The sequence below is a fragment of the Giraffa tippelskirchi genome, chromosome 12, assembly GCF_054371585.1.
Source record: "Giraffa tippelskirchi isolate mGirTip1 chromosome 12, T2T-mGirTip1v1.2.pri, whole genome shotgun sequence".
In the NCBI taxonomy this organism is placed as follows: domain Eukaryota; kingdom Metazoa; phylum Chordata; class Mammalia; order Artiodactyla; family Giraffidae; genus Giraffa; species Giraffa tippelskirchi.
Window position 1 is genome coordinate 677,923 of NC_137286.1, and position 20,147 is coordinate 698,069.

The 20,147-nt window shown below is 68.3% G+C and overlaps 1 protein-coding gene across 17 annotated transcripts in view; it reads right to left on the minus strand.

The window, feature by feature from the left end:
• MTA1 (metastasis associated 1) overlaps positions 1 to 20,147 on the minus strand; it is a 33,352-nt gene that overhangs the window by 2,683 nt on the left and 10,522 nt on the right. For 6 of the 17 annotated variants that reach the window (XM_081551140.1, XM_081551139.1, XM_081551137.1 and 3 more), the window contains 17 exons: positions 18,144 to 18,211; positions 14,624 to 14,717; positions 12,092 to 12,142; positions 11,578 to 11,704; positions 11,403 to 11,466; positions 9,417 to 9,534; positions 6,472 to 6,574; positions 5,714 to 5,813; positions 5,137 to 5,325; positions 3,838 to 3,912; positions 3,698 to 3,756; positions 3,197 to 3,312; positions 2,807 to 2,958; positions 2,520 to 2,709; positions 2,357 to 2,446; positions 1,715 to 1,867; positions 1,551 to 1,586 (listed from right to left, as the gene is read on the minus strand). In XM_081551140.1, coding sequence (XP_081407266.1) covers positions 1,551 to 1,586; positions 1,715 to 1,867; positions 2,357 to 2,446; positions 2,520 to 2,709; positions 2,807 to 2,958; positions 3,197 to 3,312; positions 3,698 to 3,756; positions 3,838 to 3,912; positions 5,137 to 5,325; positions 5,714 to 5,813; positions 6,472 to 6,574; positions 9,417 to 9,534; positions 11,403 to 11,466; positions 11,578 to 11,704; positions 12,092 to 12,142; positions 14,624 to 14,717; positions 18,144 to 18,211 — 1,785 coding nt within the window. Of the gene's footprint in view, positions 1 to 1,540; positions 1,587 to 1,677; positions 1,868 to 2,356; positions 2,447 to 2,519; positions 2,710 to 2,806; positions 2,959 to 3,196; positions 3,313 to 3,697; positions 3,757 to 3,837; positions 3,913 to 5,136; positions 5,326 to 5,713; positions 5,814 to 6,471; positions 6,575 to 9,416; positions 9,535 to 11,402; positions 11,467 to 11,577; positions 11,705 to 12,091; positions 12,143 to 14,623; positions 14,718 to 18,143; positions 18,212 to 20,147 lie in introns of all 17 variants that reach the window. The other 11 variants (XR_014071572.1, XR_014071571.1, XR_014071570.1 and 8 more) reach the window with 7 other exon arrangements.

Here is a 20,147-nt window from a genome sequence, read left to right on the forward strand (position 1 = left end):
GGCCGTTACACAGCACCCCAGCGGGCCTGAGTGCGGCCTCCGACACCTGCCCTGGGACCCAAGGCTGGGGCTGAAATAGCTACAGGAACACGTGGATTTTGGAAAAACTGACAGAAGTGAATGGAGTCATCCCTCTGCTATCAAGAGCTCTTTATAAGTCAAGCCCTAAGCCCCTAGCTCTGTTGATAAGACCCGCTTCCCCTCCTGTAGGATGTGGGCAGACGAGTGGACTGGCCACTCTGATGAGACCAGGGGCTGTTGGAACCCCCCAAGGATGGCTCCAGGGGAAGGGGGAGGTCAGCGAGGAGGCGAGGCTGGGGTGAGCTGGCGCCCCACCAAGGGGTCGTAGGTAAGGCAGCAGGGGGCCTGGGGTGGGAAGGGCCTGTGTCCAGATGGAGTGAGAGGACCCGGCCTCAGTGCCACTGGCTGACTCTCAGCACGTGCCTGCCGGCCAGATACACTGAGATGGGCGTGGCCACTGCCTCCCACCACCTCCCAGAGATTCAAGAACCAAGCCTGGGCCAGCCTCCTGGGCCGGCAGGTCTCCAATCCTGAGACTGGGGAGGGCTCCAGCCATGTCCATGCTGGCTGCCTGTGACCCTGGGGCACCCACACCGGACCTGACCTTGCCACTGGAAAGGGCTGGCAGGAGGAATTGTGAGTGCGTTCCCATAAGTTCCCCTTCCGCTGGTTCCCTGCTCACCTCCCCCTCACGGGTCCTGCCACGAGCTGACCACTGGGGGCACTGGCCCCCACAAGGCTGACATGCCCCTCACTGGCACCGTGGCTGACCCCCACTAGAGCAGCCCCAGACCACAAACGCCCCTCCCCCACTGAGAAGGCAAAAGCCAGCCCTGGGAGGGTGAGGGAGCCACGCTCCGGAGGCCAGTGCCAGCCGCGCCTGACAGCAGGAGGGCCCCATGGTGGCCCGCCCTGGGAGGGTGAGGGAGCCACGCTCCGGAGGCCAGTGCCAGCCGCGCCTGATGGCAGGAGGGCCCCGTGGTAGCCCGCCCTGGCGCGTGTCCCTCCCCGCAGCTGGGACAGGGTCCCGCGGTCTCAGCCCTGGGTGCACCTCCCAGACCCCCACCCAGCCATGCCAGCCACACCACAGCTCTGCCCCGTCTGCGCCCGAGGGCCAGGGTCCCACAGCCCCCCCGGCAGGCAGGGCACAGGCGAGGTCACAAGCACAGGGCAGGCGGCCACGCGAGCTGAAGCTGACAGCATGCGGGTGGTCACGGCGCGGCGGCAGACAGTGCAGGCGGGCGGCGGGGGCTCCAGGGCCGCCCGACGGAGGACAGTCCACTGGCCGGCGCTGGGCCCGGAGGGAGGGGCATTCGTGAGCCGGGGCGCCTGGGTGGGTGAGGGGCAGCGCGTGGCCAGTCGGGGGCGGGGGCAGCCCCCGGGTCTCTGCCGAGTGACAGGTGTGGGGGGGAGCCGGGGCGGCAGGGTGCGGCCCAGCCCGCGTGGACTGCCCTGGACGTGCCCTGAGCCCTCCGCCGCACACGCGTGAGCACAGCACACACAGGCAGGCGTGGAGGGCCGGGCCTTACCCCTACTGGGCATCAAGAGGCGCTTCTTCACGTTGCCTGGCAGCGCCCGGCGGCAGGAGAGAGGAGAGAACACACGGTCAGCGGGCGCGGGAGCGGCAGGGGCCGGGGCCGGGTACCCCAGGTCCACGGCCACACCGGCCGAGCCCGAGGCCCCCCGGACTCACCGTCGACCCCGTTGTGCTGCTCATAGCTCCTCTTGCCCAGGATGGTGGGGGAGCCGTTGTTGATGACGGGGGCCGACTTGGCGGGGGTCAGGCCGCTGAGCACGCCGGACACGCTTTTCACTGGGTCGGGCTTGGGGGGGCGGGGGTGTGTCTCTGTAGGGCCGACACGGGCGAGTGGGCACACGGCTGCTCCTCAGCGGCAGCCCCACCACCCGGGAGGGCCCACGCAGCCCATGCCCAGCGGGCACGCCCATGTGGCACCCTGGGCACCCTGAGGGCAGGGACAGAGGCTGGGGCCAGTCCCCGCGGCCCCTTGGTCCAGCAGACAGCCCCACCAGCAACCACCAGCAACCACCAGCAACTCCCCAGCTCCAGATCCCCATCAACGAGCGGGTTCACTTAGTGGTCACCAAGCTGACGGCCCAGGCTGCCCACTGGCCAGATGATGAACTGAGGGCCCCGACAGCTGACTGCTGACAGATCAGCAGGCCGCCTCCAGGAGGCACAGGTCCACACCTGCCAAGTGCCCCAGCCCTCGGCACGCCTCCCACCCAGCCCAGAGCCCGCCCCGGAGGGAAGAGCATGGGGAGGACCACGCTGTATCCTCACAGGACCCTGCGGGGGGGCCCCGGGCGGGCTCACCGAGGAACCGCAACACGGCCTCCAAGGGCTTCCGCGTGGCCTGCTTCAGCACCAGCGGGCTCTGGGCGGCTTCCGGCAGCCGGGCCGTGCCTGCGGGGGGCCGGGGTCAGTGCACTCGCCTGCTGGCAGCACCCCCGCCCCGCCCGCCCCGGGGGACACTCACACTCGGCCTTGATGGCAGCGCTGTTGATGGGCATGTAGGGGTGGCGGGCGGCGTGCCAGGGGCGCAGGATCTCGCGGCACAGGCGCCGGGCGATGCGCGTGAGCTTGGTGGTGTGCAGGTAGAAGGCCTGTCTCGTCTTCATGGCGAACTTGGGGCTCCCGCTGCTCCGTGCTGGGACGCCGTGGGGGCTCTGCGGAAGGGGGCGCGCCGCCCCGACACAGCGCCATGACCGCGGGCCGGGCCGCAGGGGCGGGGCGCGCAGGCGGGCGGAGCGGGGCGGGGCTTACCATGTTACTGCGGTTGGGTCCCGGCCTCTCTCCATCTAACCGGGTTGGCATTTTCAAGCCACCATATTTCTTCCAATATGTCCAACAAGACGCGCAGAGGCGACACTGCATGTTAGGGGGACCCCAAGAATACCACTGGTAAGACTGGGTGGCTACGGACAACAAAGTTGAAAATAGACGGATTCTTAAGCAGAACCAGTGATGGCAGAGAGCATTCCACAGCTGTCGCCCGCCCACACCACCCCGGGCCCGGGCATCGCGCTCCCCTCACTCCCCATCAGGGCTCCTCCAGGCAGAGTGCGACCCCCGCCCCCAGGTCGGTCCCCGGGACGGTGCAGGGGTGCCCAGGGCCGCGGACTAGGGTGCGCCTGGGTGCCTGGGGGCACTTACTATAACAGCTCTCGCAGGCCCGGCCGGCCCCAGGGCTCTGGCCTGGCGGCCCGGCGCCGTTCACCACGCCTGCCTTGACGTTATTGACGCTGATCTGGTTCGGGTTTGGCTTGTTACTTAGGTAAGGGAGAGAGGGAAAGCGTCACGGAAGCACAGAGCCCCGGGCGCGCAGCTCTGGGGCCCCCCGCAGCCCCGTCCACACCCGCCTGGCGGCAGAGCAGCCGCCAACCCAAGCTCTCTCCCCGCGGGCTCCGGTGAGAGTCAGACCCCAGGCGGGACGGCTGCCAGCCCCGGTGCCCGGTGCTGCCTGGCAGGCCGAGAGAGCGCCAGGGCCGGGTCCTGCCCTCCCCTGCCCCCACCATCCTGGGCTTCGAGGACACACCCCCGACTCGCCCAGACTCAGCCAGGGAGGCACCACCTGGCCACGTGAGGCCAGCACCGGGCCTGGCCCACCCGGGGACGTGGAGACGCGGCGGCCCGGTGCTCTGGGGGTGCACTTACTAGTTGGGGATATAAACTTGCTTTAACTTGCTCTCCGCTTCAGCCGCTTTCAAGCGTTTCTTAAAACACAGAACACAGGGTCAGAGGCCGGCAGCTGGGTCTGCAGAGGGGAGACCCCGCCCGCGCCGGCTGGCCCTCACCTGCTGCACGTATCTGTCGGTGGTCTTCCACATGTAGTAGTACTCGATGATGCTGGTGAGCGACTTCCAGGGGAGCTGCGGAAGGGGGGCGTGTCAGTGGGGGGGCGTGTCAGTGGGGGCGGCCCCTGCCGGGCCCCGCCCAGGCTCGCCCTCTCCTCGGCAGACCGCACAGCACAGAAGCCCCTCCCCAGGTTCCATTCCTGCCGCAGCGCCTGCGCCCTGCTGGCTGGCTGGGCGGGCGGTCCCGCCCCCGGCGCACAGTGCCAGGCTGGAGGGTGGGGCAGGGAGGAGGCACCCAGGCCCCCGCCCGTCGAGACTGCGGGCCGCACTTGTGCGCGCCCTGCTCCCGCTATTCTGGCGTCACCCCGGCTCACAGGCCGAGCCGAGTCCAGCACGGGGTGCGCGCCACCTGCGGGCCTGCCTCCCGCGAGCACGTTCATCCACAACATCCGCCCGGTGAGTCGATCGCAGGCTACGGGTCTCATGCACCCGGGCCGTCACACGTCACACGGGAGCACGCGGGGCCCGGGACCTGTAGGGTGTGCGGCCAGTGTGCCGGGTGCTTCACTTCCTGCCGGGCGCGCGCTCCGCTTGTTTTTGGTGAGGAGGCCTTGCCGCCCTGCTGAGGCTTCGGCACACTCGAGCATGTCGGTCAAGAGGCCGGCTCTGGGCTGTGTGGCAGCTCTGAGGGCCTCTGGGCCACACCGCTTCTCCGCCTTCTGCGGTGAGCCTGGCACCAGCTCCGTCTGTTCCAGCGGAGATGCCGCCGGGAATCAGACATGGGCACGGCCGCTGTGTCCTGGCCTCTCCCCAGGGGCTCGTGGTCAGGCCGGCCTGGCCGCCCCTGCTGCCCTCTGTGCACGGACGTGCTCCTCGGAGTGACCAGCGTGTCGCCTCCTTTCAGACGAGCTCAAGTGTGTTTTAGGGGCTGTGAGAGCGGGAGGAGTCCCTACAGACTCGATTCCCACGGGCTCACTGGGGGACACTTCCAAGGACGTATGCGGAGGCTCGGCTGGTTAAAAACAACTGGACTCAAACACACCCCGGGCCTGAGGGCCAGCAAGGACCTGGACCTGGAGGCGCGGGACTCAAACACGCCCAGGGCCTGAGGGTCTGTGAGGACCTGGACACGCCCAGGGCCTGAGGGTCAGTGAGCACCTGGACACACCCAGGGCGTGAGTGCCAGCAAGGACCTGGACCTGGACCTGGAGGCGCAGCAGGTGTCTCTAACAGACGAGGGGCTGGGAACACGGAGGCCTGGGGAGCAACACGGCCCTGAGCCCGCCCCACGGTACTCACAAAATCTTGCTGAATGTCCGTGAAGTCTTTCCCGTATTTTTCCAGGGCCTCTTCAAAAAGGCTGGCCTCTGAGGCTGACCATTCCTCCATCTCGTCCCTGCAGAGCACGGGCCCGCCCTGCGGCACCAGGGCTGAGATGGCCTTGGCGACATCATACACGCTCCTGTGCAGCGTGTCCATGGCGTGGAACTGTGCAGGGCGGGAGGCAGGGTCACCCGGGCCCCACGCTGGGACCCACCCCCAGCCCAGATGGCAGACACACCGGAGTCACACATGGAAGGGCATGGGGCGGCTGGGGGCCTCTGGGGAGATTGTGGGGAGAGCGCTGTGGGCACCTGGGGCACGTGAGCCACCTTCTGGGAGACGGGCTGCCTGAGACGGGGAGGAAGGAGCAGGGTGGCCCCAGGAGAAGCAGGTCAGCCCGAGCCTGTGCGGAGACGGGGCTGCCACGCGGGGGCACCAAGAGCCCTGCCCTGGGTGGGGCCATGCCCGGGGGTGCGGACCTGAGTGGACATGCTGGGCCTCGCTCGGCTGGTGCCCGCTTACCAGGGTGATGTCCCGGGAGGTGCCCGCTTACCAGGGTGATGTCTCGGGAGGCGGCCGCGGCGCTCATGTGCAGGCTGGGCTGCCGAACAGAGCTGCTGCAGTCCAGGGCCCGGGCAAAGGTGCCCACGGAGCTGGGGGGACGGGAGAGACGCTGACCGCCGGAGCAGACAAGCAGGAGGCTGGGCGGGCCGAGCCAGACACGCAGAGGGGCCCAGACCCGGCTGTCTCGAGGAGCAGCGCTCTGCTCTGGAGCTCGGGGACGCTGTCTCTGAGTCTCCGCAGAGCTCTTCTCACAAGAGAGCCTTCCGGTTCCAGCACTGGATGGTGCCCAGCCGGGGGGTGGCATGCAGCCCTGAGGGCTCACCGGAGCTGCCCCGTGGGGGCCAGAGCGTCGGCCTCAGCAGAGGCAGCTCCGCAGAGCACAGCCACTTCATATCCGGGAGGCCTGGCCTCGACCACGTCCGCCGCAGTGGCCTGCGCCCGGTCCCAGAGCTGGACAGGCACCCTGGCCTACCCCGCAGTCTGCAGGAAGAGCCCCACCGGGGCCGGCTTGCTCGGCCTCTGTCAGCAGGGGGCCCTGAGCAGCCCCTCAGAGCCAGCTCCGCGTGCAGGAAGGGCCCAGCTTCCCTGGGGACCAGGAAAGGGTTGCCACAGAGCAGGCCTGGCCCCGCTGGCCTCGTATGCCCTTTGCTGGGCAATGCCCCGCGGGACAGACATCCCAGAACCCACCACGGGGTGGGCGAGCAGCTAAGGCCGTGCCAGCTTGTGCCCTGCCTGCATGGCACTCACCGGGCCACCACCAGGAACTGGTCGATCTGCTTGTCCACAAGCGGGTTGCGGGCCTCCCACACTTTGGTCTCCAGCTTGGACTGGTCTCGCCCGTCCTCCTCACCTGTGGGGAAGGGGCGCCGCGGGGTGAGGCTGCAGGGGCCGTGGGAAGAGCCCCGAGGCTCTCGTGAGGGCTCGGAGCCAGGGGTCCCCTTAGGGCCTGGCTGGCTGGGGTGAGGGGTGCAGCACCCACTTCTGCAGGGAGCGAGAGGGTGAGGGAACCCAGGGCGGGGGGGACACAGCACGCACGTGCACACACACACAAAGAAGCACACGGAGACACATACACACAGGCATGAGTGTACACACAGGCAGAAGCACGCACACACAGGAATGCATGCACACACACACACAGACGCGGTGGGGTTGGCGCTCCAGGGCGAGCATGAAACAGGACAAGTGTTCACCTCTGGAAGTGGGGTCCAGGTCTGGGCCCCCGGGCCCTTGGAGGGGCCCCGGCAGCACAGCCGGCTGGGTGAGGAGGCAGGCAGTTCGGATCTAATCGGTCAAGCTCTTCACCCCGAGATGCCACGGGGTCGGGTGCCACTGCACCCAGGCCCCTGTGCCAGCCTCTCACCACCAGCACGCTGATGCCAGCTCAGCACAGACACTCGCCTGCCACCCAGGGCCCTGAGGCCGGAGGCCTCATCTCGGGACACCTTCCCCCTCTGCCTGCGGGTGGCGCAGGGGGCCCAGGGCCTGGCCAGGGATGCTTCTGTCCTGGGCAGCACCTGTGCCAAGGGCCGGTGTGCTCCAGTCAGCAGGGGGAACGGGGCAACAACAAGGGTCTGGAGAACGCCCACCCCGGCGTGGCTGGGCCGGCATGGAGGACACAGCACATCCACACTCGACTCGGGTGCTTGGGCTCAACGTCCGCAGATGCCCTCAGCTGCGGTCGCTCTCAGTGGGAACCCGCTTCCAGGCCCAGGACCCCTGCGCACTCAGGAAGCCCGAGGGGCCTGGGTGGGTGCAGGTCAGCAGGCCCGGCACGGCTAAACGTCCCCCAGGAGACAAGTGCCCCCTCGCCTGGGGGGGGGGGTCCACCCTGGTGGGCTCCAGGGGCGTGCTGGGCCAAGGGCCCACGGGAGGGAAACCTGGCACCGCAGACATGCAGGGCCGACCCAGGGACGGGGCACGGAGATCCGAGAGCCTGGGGTGCCGGGGCTGCGAGACGCGAGTGGGCGCCTGCAGGATAGGCACAGTGGGCTTCCTCCTGGCGGTGCCTCGGCACCAAGACCCTCCCCAGGGACGACGGGGACCCTCCTCCTGGATCCAAGGTCCGTGAGCTGTGACCAGGCCCCAGCGACATGGCCGGGCAGCCAGGCCCAGAGCCCTGGGCGCAGTGGCAACCCCGGCCCAGCGCCACGCTGGCACGGCCAGCATCACGGCACACTCTGTGCCCGCCACACACACTCACGGCCGGGGCGCAGGTTCACACCGGCAGGGTCCACGCCCCGGGAGGCACGGGAAGACAGCAGGCCAAGGCCTTCGCCATGGCCCCCAAGTCAGGAGCAGGAAAGGCCCGGGCTGTGGGCAGCGCTTGCCCAGGGCCCTGAGGGCACAGGCTCAACCCGGCCAAGCACCCAGGTGGTCGGGAACTTGAGCTCTTTGGACATCTAGCCGTCAGCATTCTCCGGTGGCCTCACCAGGACCCCTTTGCAGGAGCAAAGGCCTGGGGGCCCCCAGGGACCGCAGCAGATGCCTGACCATGGAGGGGGGTCCACAGCCAGCACGGCCGGCTCTGTTCCAGCGGGAGACGCGGTGCGGGGGGGCCCCAGAAGTGACGCGAGTGCTCACAGAACCAGAGGGAGGGGCGGCCAGGCCCACCTGCGATGGAGCCAGACGCGGGGCAGATGGAGGAGCCGCCCCCGCCACCCGCTTCCCACGGGCCTGGCTCAGCGCCTCCCTGACACCCAACCACACGAGCGGGCACCCGAGACGGAGACCAAGGCCCCAACAGGGAGGCGGGTGTAAGCGTGTGGATGAGGTGCTAGTGAGGTATGGCACAGGTGTGTGCACATGTGTGCAACAGGCAACGCGCACACAGGCCAAGAGCAGAGTCCAGGACAGGTGGACCAGCCGGGGGATCAGGAGGAGCAGCGGCCGCGCAGAGAAAGGGCTTCTGGAGATTCCTGCACAGAGGGAACCGGGGCGCAGAGAGAGTGGGAGCCATGCCTGGCCTGCGCCCACAGACGCAGGAGACGCTCGCCAGGGCCGCCCAAGGATGTGAGAGCAGCAGCCACGCGCTCCCCGAGGGACACAGGGGCCCGAGGCGGCCTGGGCACCACACCCAGGACCAGCTCTGTGGGGACACAGGCTCCAAAGAGAGCAAGGCGCCCCAACGCCCTGAGGCCAAGCGCGTACGCAGTTCAGCTGCCAGGCCCGCCTCACAGAGCCGCGCGAGGAGGACAGGATGTCCACAAGTGTGGACCCCGCGGCCCCCTGCATCAGCCTCACTTGCTTGAGCGTGGTCACCACCCAAGGGATGAAGGCTGCTCACGGCAGACCTGCTGTCAACCACGGGGCCCCCACAGAAGCGAAGCCTTGAGGGTCACTGGAGCCCGAGTTCCTCTGTGCTGCGTGCCTAGGGACAGACTGAGCTGGAGAAGGGGTCAGGCCCGCCCATGACCCCCTGGGGCCACTGGAGGCCCGAGCGGGCAGGGGAGCCAGGCATTGCGTCCCCCAAGCATGGGGGCCTCGCGGACGGCACCGTCCACCAGAAGTCAGTGAAACCAACAATCGCTCAAACAAGTGCTTTGAACAGAAAAAGAGCTTTAAAAAGTTATGAAAACAACTGCTAAAAGGAAACAAAATCTCCAGGTGCCACGGAGGGTCCAGCGACGCGCTGGGGGTGCTGGGCCCGCTGCTCCCCACCGCCCAAGGCCCGCCAGCCGCCCCCCACCCACCTTCTTTCAGCAGGTCAGTGATGTCCGCCTGGTACCGGTTCCCCACCCGGATCTCCCCCTTGTCGGCCAGGAGGGTCTTCTGCTGGGGATCGTAGACCAGAGAGTAGAAGAAGAAGTCCTGGAAAGCGGCACGGAGGGGGGCGGTGTCAGCACACAGCCCTGCGGCCACACCCCGCGGGGCCAGCGGGCTTGGAGCACAGGCCAGGCAGCTGCGGGGAGCTCCCCACACTGCCGCGAGCCCGTCAGCAGCGATTCTGAAAATTTAGTTTATAGAAGCATTTAACAGCAACAAAACTCCGAAGACATCTGGGAACAAATCTGACAGATTCTGGGCTCGGCCTCCGAGGAGGCGGCAGGATTCCCGGGCGGCCGTCACAGGAGACGCACGCAGAGCGGCCACGTAACAGGACGTCCCGGGCCCGGTGCCCAGAGCTGGCAGCGCGCGGCTCCCAGCCCTGGGCACCCCCTGCCGGCTCCAGGCCCACCCGGCAGCGGCGGGCACGACGCGTCCTCCTTGGCCCCTCACGCCCTGCGCTGCGCGTGCTGCCATGACCGTGGTCCTGGGAAGCCACGTTGAGCTGGCCTGGGTCGCTTCTCGGAAGCAAGGCTGTGGACCCGGGGCTTCCCCTGGGGCCTCACCGCATCCCGCCGGGTCTACCTGGCCCTGAGCCCCCGTTGTGCCTTTCTTGACTCCCTTGTGGCTGTTTCTCCGCAGCCCTCGTCCCCCAGGCGGCAGTGGGCAGGGGCTGGCGCCCGCATCAGGACCGAGGGCTCCTGGGTGTAGGGCCCGTGGGCTGCAGCTGCGCACGTTGCTGCCAGTCCATGCTCGCCTGGACCATCTCCCCCTCTCCTTGGAAGCACCCACTCCCCCAGACGGGTGAAGGAGACCAGCAGGACACGCCCACTGTGCACCCTGGAGGTGCCCGCAGGTGCCGGGGTGGGGCCCACGCGCCTCCCAAGGCTGGTCATGGGCGCCTTTGCTCAGGGACAGCCCTCCACGCCACTGCTCGGGCAGCTGCCACCGGGGGGACGTTTCCAAACTGCAGCCCGCACGTCCACTCCCCAGGGGAAGCTGCCTGGGGCCACAGCCCCGCTCTGCCCACCACCTTCCCAGGCCGCATCAAGCCTCGCGTGGGCAGGCGGGCAACAGCCCCCAGGGGCCTGCGGTGCCCCGGCGGCGCCTCTGTGCCAACTCCAGGCAGCGTCACCTGGCGGTTCTCCAACTGCCGAGTCAGGCGTCAGGGAGGCCGCGCACCAGGCCACCCTCGCTGGACCACCGGCACCGGCTGCCACCTACATCCCCAGTCTGCGCCGACCCTCTGCTCACTCCTCTGGGCCCCTTAGAGCCTGGCCTTGCTGGGGGGTGCTGCCTGCAGGCGATGACACTCCTGCAGGAGCTGCAGGGATCCATGCGCAGGTCCCCTGGGAGCCAGCGGTGCGTGTCCCCTGGACACGCGTGGAGGGGACCCTGCCCCTTGGCCACAGCCTGACCTGCCCTCGCAGGGTAACACCTGAGCCCTGCTGTGGCAACCCCGGGTGGCCCATGACTTCCCTGGACACGCGTCTTGCTGCTCCAGGGACACATGTGTGTCCTCTGGAGACGGCTCTGATCGTCACGCTTCGCAGGAGAGGGGGCGCTGGACAGGCAAGCCCACCAGCACCACCCACCCTGGGGGTCATGGCAGGAGGGGCAGCGGCCGCAGGGTAAGGAGCTTGGGCGTCACAGCGAGGCCCACCCACCCGTGGGACGAGGGTGGTCCCCTGGCTCCGGCAGCACTGACGATTTCTATTTCACAAACTCAGACACCTTCCGGTCGCCCAGCTGGCACAGCGCTGGGTTGGCACAGTGAGGCCGGGACACGGCAGCCAGGACAGCTGTGTGGCGCCCGCCTGCTGGGGAAGCCCAGACGGCACTATGGCAGCTGCCACGGGCCCCCCACTCCCAGCAGGACAAGTCACACCCCTCGTGGGGCGGGGGAGCCTCACCTCCCGCTCCAGGTAGGACTTGAGGGACTCGGTCTCATTCAGCAAAGTGACGCTGCACTTCCCTCTGCAAGAGACACGGGGGCGCGCGTCACGGGAGGGAGGTGCTCCCCCACGGTGTGCTCCCCGCCCAGGCCTGCGGTGCCCGCCGCGCGCCCCCCGCCCAGGCCTGCGGTACCTGATGTGCGTGGCCGGCAGGGACTCCAGCTGCCGGGACAGGAACAACTCCCTGTGTCGCAGCTGGTGCTTGAGCTTCTCCGGCAGGTCCACCATTTCTGGGTTCTCCATCTCCTCCTCTATTTCTCCTGAAGCACAGAGAGGACACATGCTCGGGCCAGAGCAGACTCGCCCACTGGCTGCCCAGGGCCCCACCCCACGGGGCCCAGCAGGTGCTCGGCAGCGCCGGTTCAAGCCCAGCTACCCCAGAAGCCCGCAACCTGGGTGTCTGACCAGGAAAGAGGCTGTGTCTTGAGCCGGCCAGGGAAGAGCCGGGCAGACGAGACAGCCGCTGCAATGCCTCCAAGGCAGGAGGGCAGAGACCCCACGGCTGTGCCCCGAGCCCTCCCTGGACCGGAACCCCCCCAGGGCCAAGCTGCAGGGCCTCCGCGGCCCCACCTTGCCACAGGCAAGCAGGGGCGGGCATGCAGCCCAGCGCACGGGCGCCAGGACCCTCCCGCGAGGGCGGCTCTTACCTTCCTCGCTGGTGTCGGCCCCCGATCCGGTTTTATAGCAGACTGACAGGGCTGTACAACAGACAGACAGTGCCCGGGCAGCGGGTCAGCCACAGCGCCCGGCCTGGCCGAGGGGGTGAGGCTGGGAGGCAAGGTGGGCAGGGGGCCGCAGACCACCCGGCCGAAGCCAGAGGACGTACCACCTAGCTGACCTCGGCCCTGCCCACCCCCACGCCCACGCTGCCCATGCCTCCGAGCAGACCCCAGACCAGCCTGGGCAGCCAGGCCCGCCTCCCTCACAGAAGCCGGCCTGTCCCGGCAAAGGCGGAGACAGCCAGACCTTCCCAAGAAGCAGGCCCAGGGCACCGGGTGGGGGCGGGATGGGTCCCAAAGCCAGATCAGCGGCGCACACTTCCTGCCTGGGGTCCTCGGCCGGCCCCCCAGGGCTGGGACACTGGTGCCCACAGGAAAAGCCCAGAAGTCTGGCACTTGGGGGGGTGGCGGGGGACCTCCAGGACGTGGACTTGGCACGAGCAGCCCTGGGGCCGGGGTGCCCTTGAAGGCAGAGGTGGTCTGGGGCTCTGCAGGGGGGTGGGGAAAGCCAAGCACGCAGCCAGACCACCCTCCACGCGAGACCCACAGGAGGCGGCGTGGAGCACCCTCCTGGCCTCTGAGTGGCCTGCGGCCCTCTGCTGCCCCCCTGTGGCCGCCGCGCAGGGACCCGCCCCGCCCCCCACACGTCCACAAGTCAGAGGAGCCGCGGGGCCAGGGGGCGGGGAGCTGGGGAGGCGGCCAGCCCGGGGCTGTGTGGGCGGGGCCGTGGGGACCTGTGCACCCACACTGCAGGCCCCTTCACACCCTGCCCACCCCTGGGGAGGGCACCCTCATGTAAGGATGTCACCCGCGCTCAGACACGGCCACCAGCCCACACCTGATCGCGCTCACGCCATCCAGGGGCAGCCCCACTGGCCCGGCAAAGCAGCAAGGAGCCGGGGCCAGAAACGGGCCCTGGGCCCTGCCCGCAACAGGCCCCGGAGGCCCGCGTCACAGCCACAGACCTCGCCCTCCCCACGCTGACAAAGGCCAGGAGCCACACGGACAGCCTCAGGGGCTGCCGGGGCTTCGGCCAGGCCGGCCTCCTGCCCCTAGAACGCCAGGAGCGTCTCTCTCCACGGCTCCGGAGCCCACTCCCCGAGGACCCGAAGACGTGAGTGGGCTGCGGTGCCCAGCATCGAGGAACCCAGGGGCACGCGGCCCCCGGGGCCAAAGCCCCTCCCTCGGGGATCCAGCGAGTCCTGGCCTTGGGCTCAGAGCTGGGGCCTCACCCCACACACCCCACCGGCTCCTGAGCCCCGCCCTCGCTCTGGGGCTCCTGGAAGAACCTGTCCCATGCCCACTGCTCCGCAGGCACGGTCCGGCTCTCAGGACAGCCCTGCGGGATGACCACACACCTGCAAGCAGGGCCGTGGCCGGGCAGCCCGTGGCCTGCAGCCCCGGTTAGGGCCTTCCTGCTCTGGGAAGGCCCGCGGGGCCCGGGGTGTCTGTGCTGCAGCAAGGCCGTAGCCTGGAAGGGCAGGGGCGCGAGCTTGTCCCTCGGCCTCTGGGCCAAGAAGCTCTAGCAGCGGATCCGACCACGCAGGGGGTGCCCACTCTCCATCCCTCCTGCCAGAAGGGCCCCAGAGTGTTCTCCCAACTCCCCTGGCACCAGGCCAGGTCCCAGGCAGCAGGGTGGACCGGCGTCCCCCCGGCCCGGCTGCAGCAGGCTCAGAGAGCCCAGCCCCGCAAGACGGAGGCTCCCAGGGAGACGGAGGCCCTGCCCTGAGCTGGGCACGGGGGCCTCCCCAGCCCCGCCAGCTCCAGCCTTCGGGGGGACCCACTCCCTGCAGGTCTCGTGACCTAACACCTGGCCAAGCTCCCCTGGGGCCTGAGAGCAAGAGAGCCTGTGTGGACGTGGCCGCCACTGCGTGCCGAGGGCCAGGGCTGCGGTCACTCAGGGCTGGGCATGGACATGGGAGATCGCCCGTCATCGCCTACGCCCGGGCCACACAGACCCGCGGCCCGCCTCGGGGCCCTGACTGTCAGGATGGTGCGGATGGGGCCCGAGCCGCTAACACTGCGCCCCCAGGACCCGGATCCTCTGCTCAGCACCAGGAGGCCGCAGGCAGGACCAGGCCGGTGGGCACAGGCTCTAGAGGGGGTCCAGGGGCCCTGACCCCCACCCTGCCGCTCTGGACACAGCGCCAGGTCCGGCACTGGAGAGAGGCTCGTGCCGAGGACACTGTTGACAAGTGGTACGCACGCATGCCAGAACCCACAGGTGGAGCCCGCCCCCACCGGAGGCAGGACCGGGCCAGCAAACAGGCTGCTTCCTTACGGCCAGCCTGGCACCCACCCTGCGTGGCCTGCCCCTGGCCTGTGACCCCTGCTCTGTGCAAGGGACGGTCCAACCAAGGACACGGACAGTACCCCCCGCCCCCAGCTGAAGTCCCCGGGGGAACGGGAGCGGCGGGCCCCTCCGGGAGGCCGGGGTGGCGCAGGCTGCGGGGGACTCACTGGCGTGCTTGTCGGCCAGGGCGATGAGGCTGCTGGAGATGTCACGGCGCCGGTAGAAGCACACCACCTTGGCCTCCACGTTCCCGCTGGCCGTCTGCAACAGCAAGGCGGGGGCTGAGTGCCCTCGTGGGGGCCCCCACGCAGGGCCTCAGGCGGGAGCAGGGACCGCACACGCGGAGCCCCAGCCAGCGGGGGGCGGGGGGGGGGTCACACACAGCGGACCTAAAGCCACCTGTGCCCCTGCCTGCAGGCACCAGACGGGCACGACCGAGGATAGGGTGACGGTCCCCCTCGCCCCGTGAGCGGAGCCTGAGCCTCGAGGGACACGGGCACCTGGGTAGGAGCGGCTACCGTGGCCCGGGACGATCAGGCTGCAAAGGCCCATGAGGCACTGACCGAGCGGCAGCTGGGACGTGGCAAAACCAGGGGTGCTGACCTCGCTCGGAGGAGGCTTCTTCACAGTGATACAAGGGTCATACCACACTCTTAATCTCCATAGAATTCAGAATATAGCAGCATTTATCACATTAGACTAAACTGTCTTCATATAAAGCATTTAACTTCTAGTTATTCAATTCCATTAGACCAGGAATCTTTCAAGAAGCAGTCTCAGGAACTTTGCACGTTCCCGACGGAAAGGAAGCGTTACCGCCTCTGCTGTTCTACAGGGTCACCACAGAGACGCTGGAAGCCACACAGCTGACGGCAGCCTCCCTCCAGCCTACGACGGACGTGATGAGAACCAAGACGTCTCCAGGGAAAACTAAGGCCGAGAACGCTTGCAGGTGGCATGCCCGTCTTGCCCGCGGGGGCACGGCCCGTCAGGACGCGCTCTGCAGGACTCGCGGGTGTCCCGAGTTTTGCAAGCTGGGATTCTCAGACCAAAAAGCCACCCCTAGAAATGGTCTGGAGACCATCCGCTGAGCTGGGAAGGACGAGGGGCCTTGGACAGAGGGAGACGATCCGGCAGCTCAACAAGATGGCAGGAGCGACTGGGCGGAGCCGGGAGGCCGATTGCGCAGCGCCCGGGCGCTCGTCTTCAGTGCTCCGTCACTGCACACGCCCCTGGAGGGCCAGCGGGTCGCAGCGTGCACACCACAGGCCAGGGGGCCCTGCCCGGGATTACAGCGCAGCACGGGGGACGTCCTGTCGGGCTCGGCGGCACCTACTTGTCCCCCTTGCTGGACTTCGCGGAGATTCCCGCACCCGCACTCCAACCTCACTCTGAAATCTGCCTTCTAATTCCCGGGAGGGAGCCCGCCAGTCCTCTCTGACCTCTCCTGCCTGGTCAGGACCCAGGGCTGGCCCCCCATGCCCCCGGCCCAAGGGTCTGCCCCCCTCCCTAACCCCCAAAGCACGCCTTTCCCTGTTCTTTCAAAACAGCAATCTGCTCCAGCGGCGTGAAGACTTAATTTTCTGCGAAAGCAAGGCAGATGCAATACATACCCAACCAAAGTTCTAAGGAGAAATCAATCCCTTCACAAGCTCATGTGAGGCCCAAGTCCTGGGAAGGCGGCGGGGGGGGGGGGGGGGGGGGGGCGTGGCAGGCGCAGCTCAAGCAGGCTTTGCGGGAGGTGGGGGGGGCGAGCCCACAGAGACACAGACCCCAACACATGGGACAGCAGCGGCTGCGCTTTTCTTAAAGAAAACTCCCTGTACACGTGCTCTCCTTTACCGAGAAGCGGCAAAGCATGGGGGTGACCCTGCCTGCCACGCCCGCACTTCCTTCACACCCATCAGAGTTCACTCCAGGGTCTGCTCCACCTGCCGGGACCCCTGCACCACCCCAGGCCGCTCCGGGGGGACGGCGTGGAGACAGGTCAGCGGCCTGCACGGTGCCCTTCCGTTGGGCCACCCGCTGTCCTGGCGCTGGACGGGCCTGCAGCTCTGGGAGGAAGGCCGGGGGGGCAGGTGGGGTGGGGGCGTTTCCTCGGTCCCTCCGAGCCCCACTGGCTGCCGCGGGGCCCGGAGGAGCCTCCACTTGGCTGGCCTCTCTGTGTTTTCATCCTGGTTTCCGCGAGTCCCTTCCGAGGGCTTCTTCGACCGAGTCTCTCCAGCCCAGCAACCACAGCAGCGGCCGTGTCCCTGGGGATGCCCGGTGTGCCTGGCCTGTCTCCCTCATCAGCTGCACCCGCGTCAGCCCTGTCCCCAGCCGTCGTGACGGGCCTCACGAGGAAGCTGTCCTTCCGTCTTCCTGCCCACCAGGCCACCGGCCAAGAGCAGGCATTTCGCAGGGACAGCGGCTCAGGTCTGACCCCAGAGATCACCCTTCTCCACCTCCCCACGCACTTGAGGCTGCCGGGGTCCCGGCTGCTGTCAGGGGAGAGCCCTCCGGCTGACCGGTCTGCAGCCCCTGTCTGAGCCGCGCTTGCCCAGGCTGCGACTGCCTCTCCAGCCAGGACTGGGCCCCATGCCCCACGGCGGGGAGGCGGGCAGGGCACGGCGCTGAGGACCAGACACCCCGCGGCAGACTGCCGGGCGCTGTGGCTCCTCGGAGCGGCCTTCCCCCTGCCCCACCCGCAGAGCCCCCGGGGTCCACTTGCCTCGTGGCTGCCGTGGGCACATGCCAACGCAGAGGGCTACAGCCAGAACGAGGGCACCACGGCCGCCCTGAGACCCCAGCCGCCACAGCCCCACCAGCCAAGGAGGCTCTGGGAGCAGAGGCCTGGCCCCGAGCCGCGCCCCCAACTGGCGCCAGTGCCCACCACGTGGGGGTGCCCGCCTGCTCCCGTCGCAGCAGCAGGCACAGGGGGTGCCCTCTCGCCCTGTGGCTCCAGCAGGCGCTGAGCGGGGTGCAGGGGAGGCGCCCCAGGGCCCAGGCTCCAACAGCGAGGCCACCTCCCGGCACGTCCTGGCCACAGCCCCAGCCCCAGCCTGAAGCCATCCTGCAGCACCGGCTCACTGCAGCCAGGCCCAGGCTGGGGCTCCGGGGGCTCCGGGGGCCCCGAGCTCCCGCCCACCGCCTGTTCCCGGCGAGCATGGTCGTGGGGCTGGGGTGCAGCCACGGCTAAGTCTGATCCTTGGGGGGTGGGCGCCCTGACCTGCCCGGGGTGGAGGCTCCGCAAGGTGGCCCCTCGCCTGCACAGGCGACCTGACACTTCCCGGAGGACTGGTCCAGGGAGGGGGCCACAGCCACCCCTGCAGGAACCCGGGAAGGAGAAGCAGCAGGCCCGAGGTCCGCTGACCGGGCTCCACGGTGGCCAAGGAGGAGGTGCGCTCAGCGGTCCCCCCGAGGGCCCCTGCCAGTGTGGCCAACCAGGCGGCCGGCGGGAGAGGCGGGATGGCTCCCGGGGCTGGGGCGTTCTGCAGGGACAAGGCCCCCTCCTCTGCCTGGGGGCCCACTCCCACCGCACCCCCGGGCCTGGCAGAACACTGCCAGTGTGGGGTGGGCAGGGAGATGGGCAGGGGGCGTCCTACCCAGACCCTTTCTGACCACCGCGTCGCCCCCCTCGGCGAGGCCAGCGGGGACCCCGAGGAATGGGCTCTAGCAGGACCCCCGGCAGGGACTGACACACGCTACCTTGTTGAGCTCCTCGATCCTCCGGATCAGGTACGGGTTGCTGGAGGAGTTCTCGAAGTAGACGTAGTCTGCAAAGGTGGGGGTAAGAGCACGTTAGCTGTGTGGAGCCCACCCCCACCCTGGGGTCCCTGCTGTGGGGGGGGTGGTAAGAGCATATCAGCTGTGCAGAGCACCCCCTCAGGGTCCTCGCTGTGGGGGGATGGTAAGCTGAGGCGGGGTCACCGCTCCAGGTGGGGGTCCACAGCCCCCCCCACAGGACATCTTCACAGTGGGGGTGCACCTGGGCCAGATGGGCAGGGGCCCCAGAGATGTCAGCACAGGGAGGGGCTGCTAGCCGCCCCCCTATGCACACCAGCCCCGGCCCTGGCAACCCACCACCTTCCCTCCAAAGACGGACGCGCTGGAGGGTCCTGGATTCCCTCGGGGGCGGGAGGAGGCTGGGCACCCGGAGGAGCAGGGTTCCAGACCTCAGGTCAGTGCAAACTCCCCTCACAGAAGTTCGTTTCCCCAAAGCCCCGGGGAGGGCGCAGGGAGGCCCGCAGTGGGAGCTTGGGGCCTGCCCGGGGAAGCCCAGGACAGCCACCAGACCACCGGCTGCCAGCCCGGCCATGGGCCCTCGCCTGCCCCTTGCCCGCCCCGGGCTGCCCGCAGGGGACGGCTGCCCCGGCTGGACTCTGCTGAGGCTTGCACGTGGCCCAGGTGACCCCTGATGGACAGCATCCCAGAGGGGTCACGGCAGGGGTGTGCCCGTCCAGGCTGACGGGGCGGGGGCCCCAGGGTGGGCTGGCCCACAGAAGCAGCAGGGAGACCGCGGCCGTGTGGTGGGCGGGCTTTATCACATGTAGATTTGCTCAGTAAAGCCAGTTTTATAAAAAGGCCTCAGGTCAACCATCTAAGCTGTCACTCTGAGAAACTACATAAAAAGCAGATTAAACTTGAAAGAATTGCTCTTACAAGTCAGGAACCTGGACAACCCACATGTCCCTGGCGGGGGGTCAGACGGGCGCCGTGTGTCCAGGGCAGCGCCCAGCTCCCTGGACGCGGGGCCGGCAGAGGGGCAGGGGCTTGGGGGCCACACTCCCAGGGCCCCGCACTTCTGAGGGGGGGGGTTCAAGGTGGGCACAAACATGGGGCAGGAGAGGGGTGGGCCCAGCGGCCTGACCCTGAGCAGCCACGGGGGGCGGGGGGCTGCAGGGACACCCACGAAGGACCTGAATTCAGAAGCAACAGCCTCGCAAAGACAGAAAGAAAAGAGAACACCCCCCCCCTCCCGCCGCCACATGCAGAGGGAAGACTGACCACAGGTCCACTCCAACTCCCCCAGCAGCACTGGAGGAGGAACCTGGGGCTCAGGAGGCCCCGACACCCCCGCCGGCACCGAGGGGACCACAGCGTGGAGCCCCCCAACCCAGGGCGCAACCTCTGTACGGCCAGGACGGCAGCCTGGATGGGGCAACACCCCTGCCCCCGGGGGTCACAGCAGCAGAATAAGGAAAAAAAGCCACACAACCACCTTAGCCGAGGACACCTGAACAACTCCTGATAAAACTCAGATGCAAACCAGGAATTCAGGGCACATCCTCACCTGCTGGCAGGCTTCTCCAAAATCGACAGAGAAGCCACCTTTACTGATGGAGCCGGAACCGGGACCGGGTGCCCACCACCCCCTGCTGCTCACCCACAGGACCCAGTCGGCTCCACAGGCAGAAACAGTAAACACACGAAAGGCGTGCAGGTTGGAAAGGAAGAGAGAAGCTCTCAGCACAGACGGTGTAGCTGTCCACAGAAATTCCCAGTCGACCAGCAGCCATCAGCGCTGAGAGGCGAGGGGCCGCCCCAGCCTGCTGGAGGGACCTCAGCCGCCCGCGGGCAGAGCGGCCTGCTCCATAAACCTGCTTTCTCTTGTTAAAAAAAAGCAGCTCTCGAGGGAGGGCTTAGCACGCTCACAGGGTACAAAAGTCCATCAGAAGCGCCATTTACAGGACCCTAGTGGTCCAGTGGTTA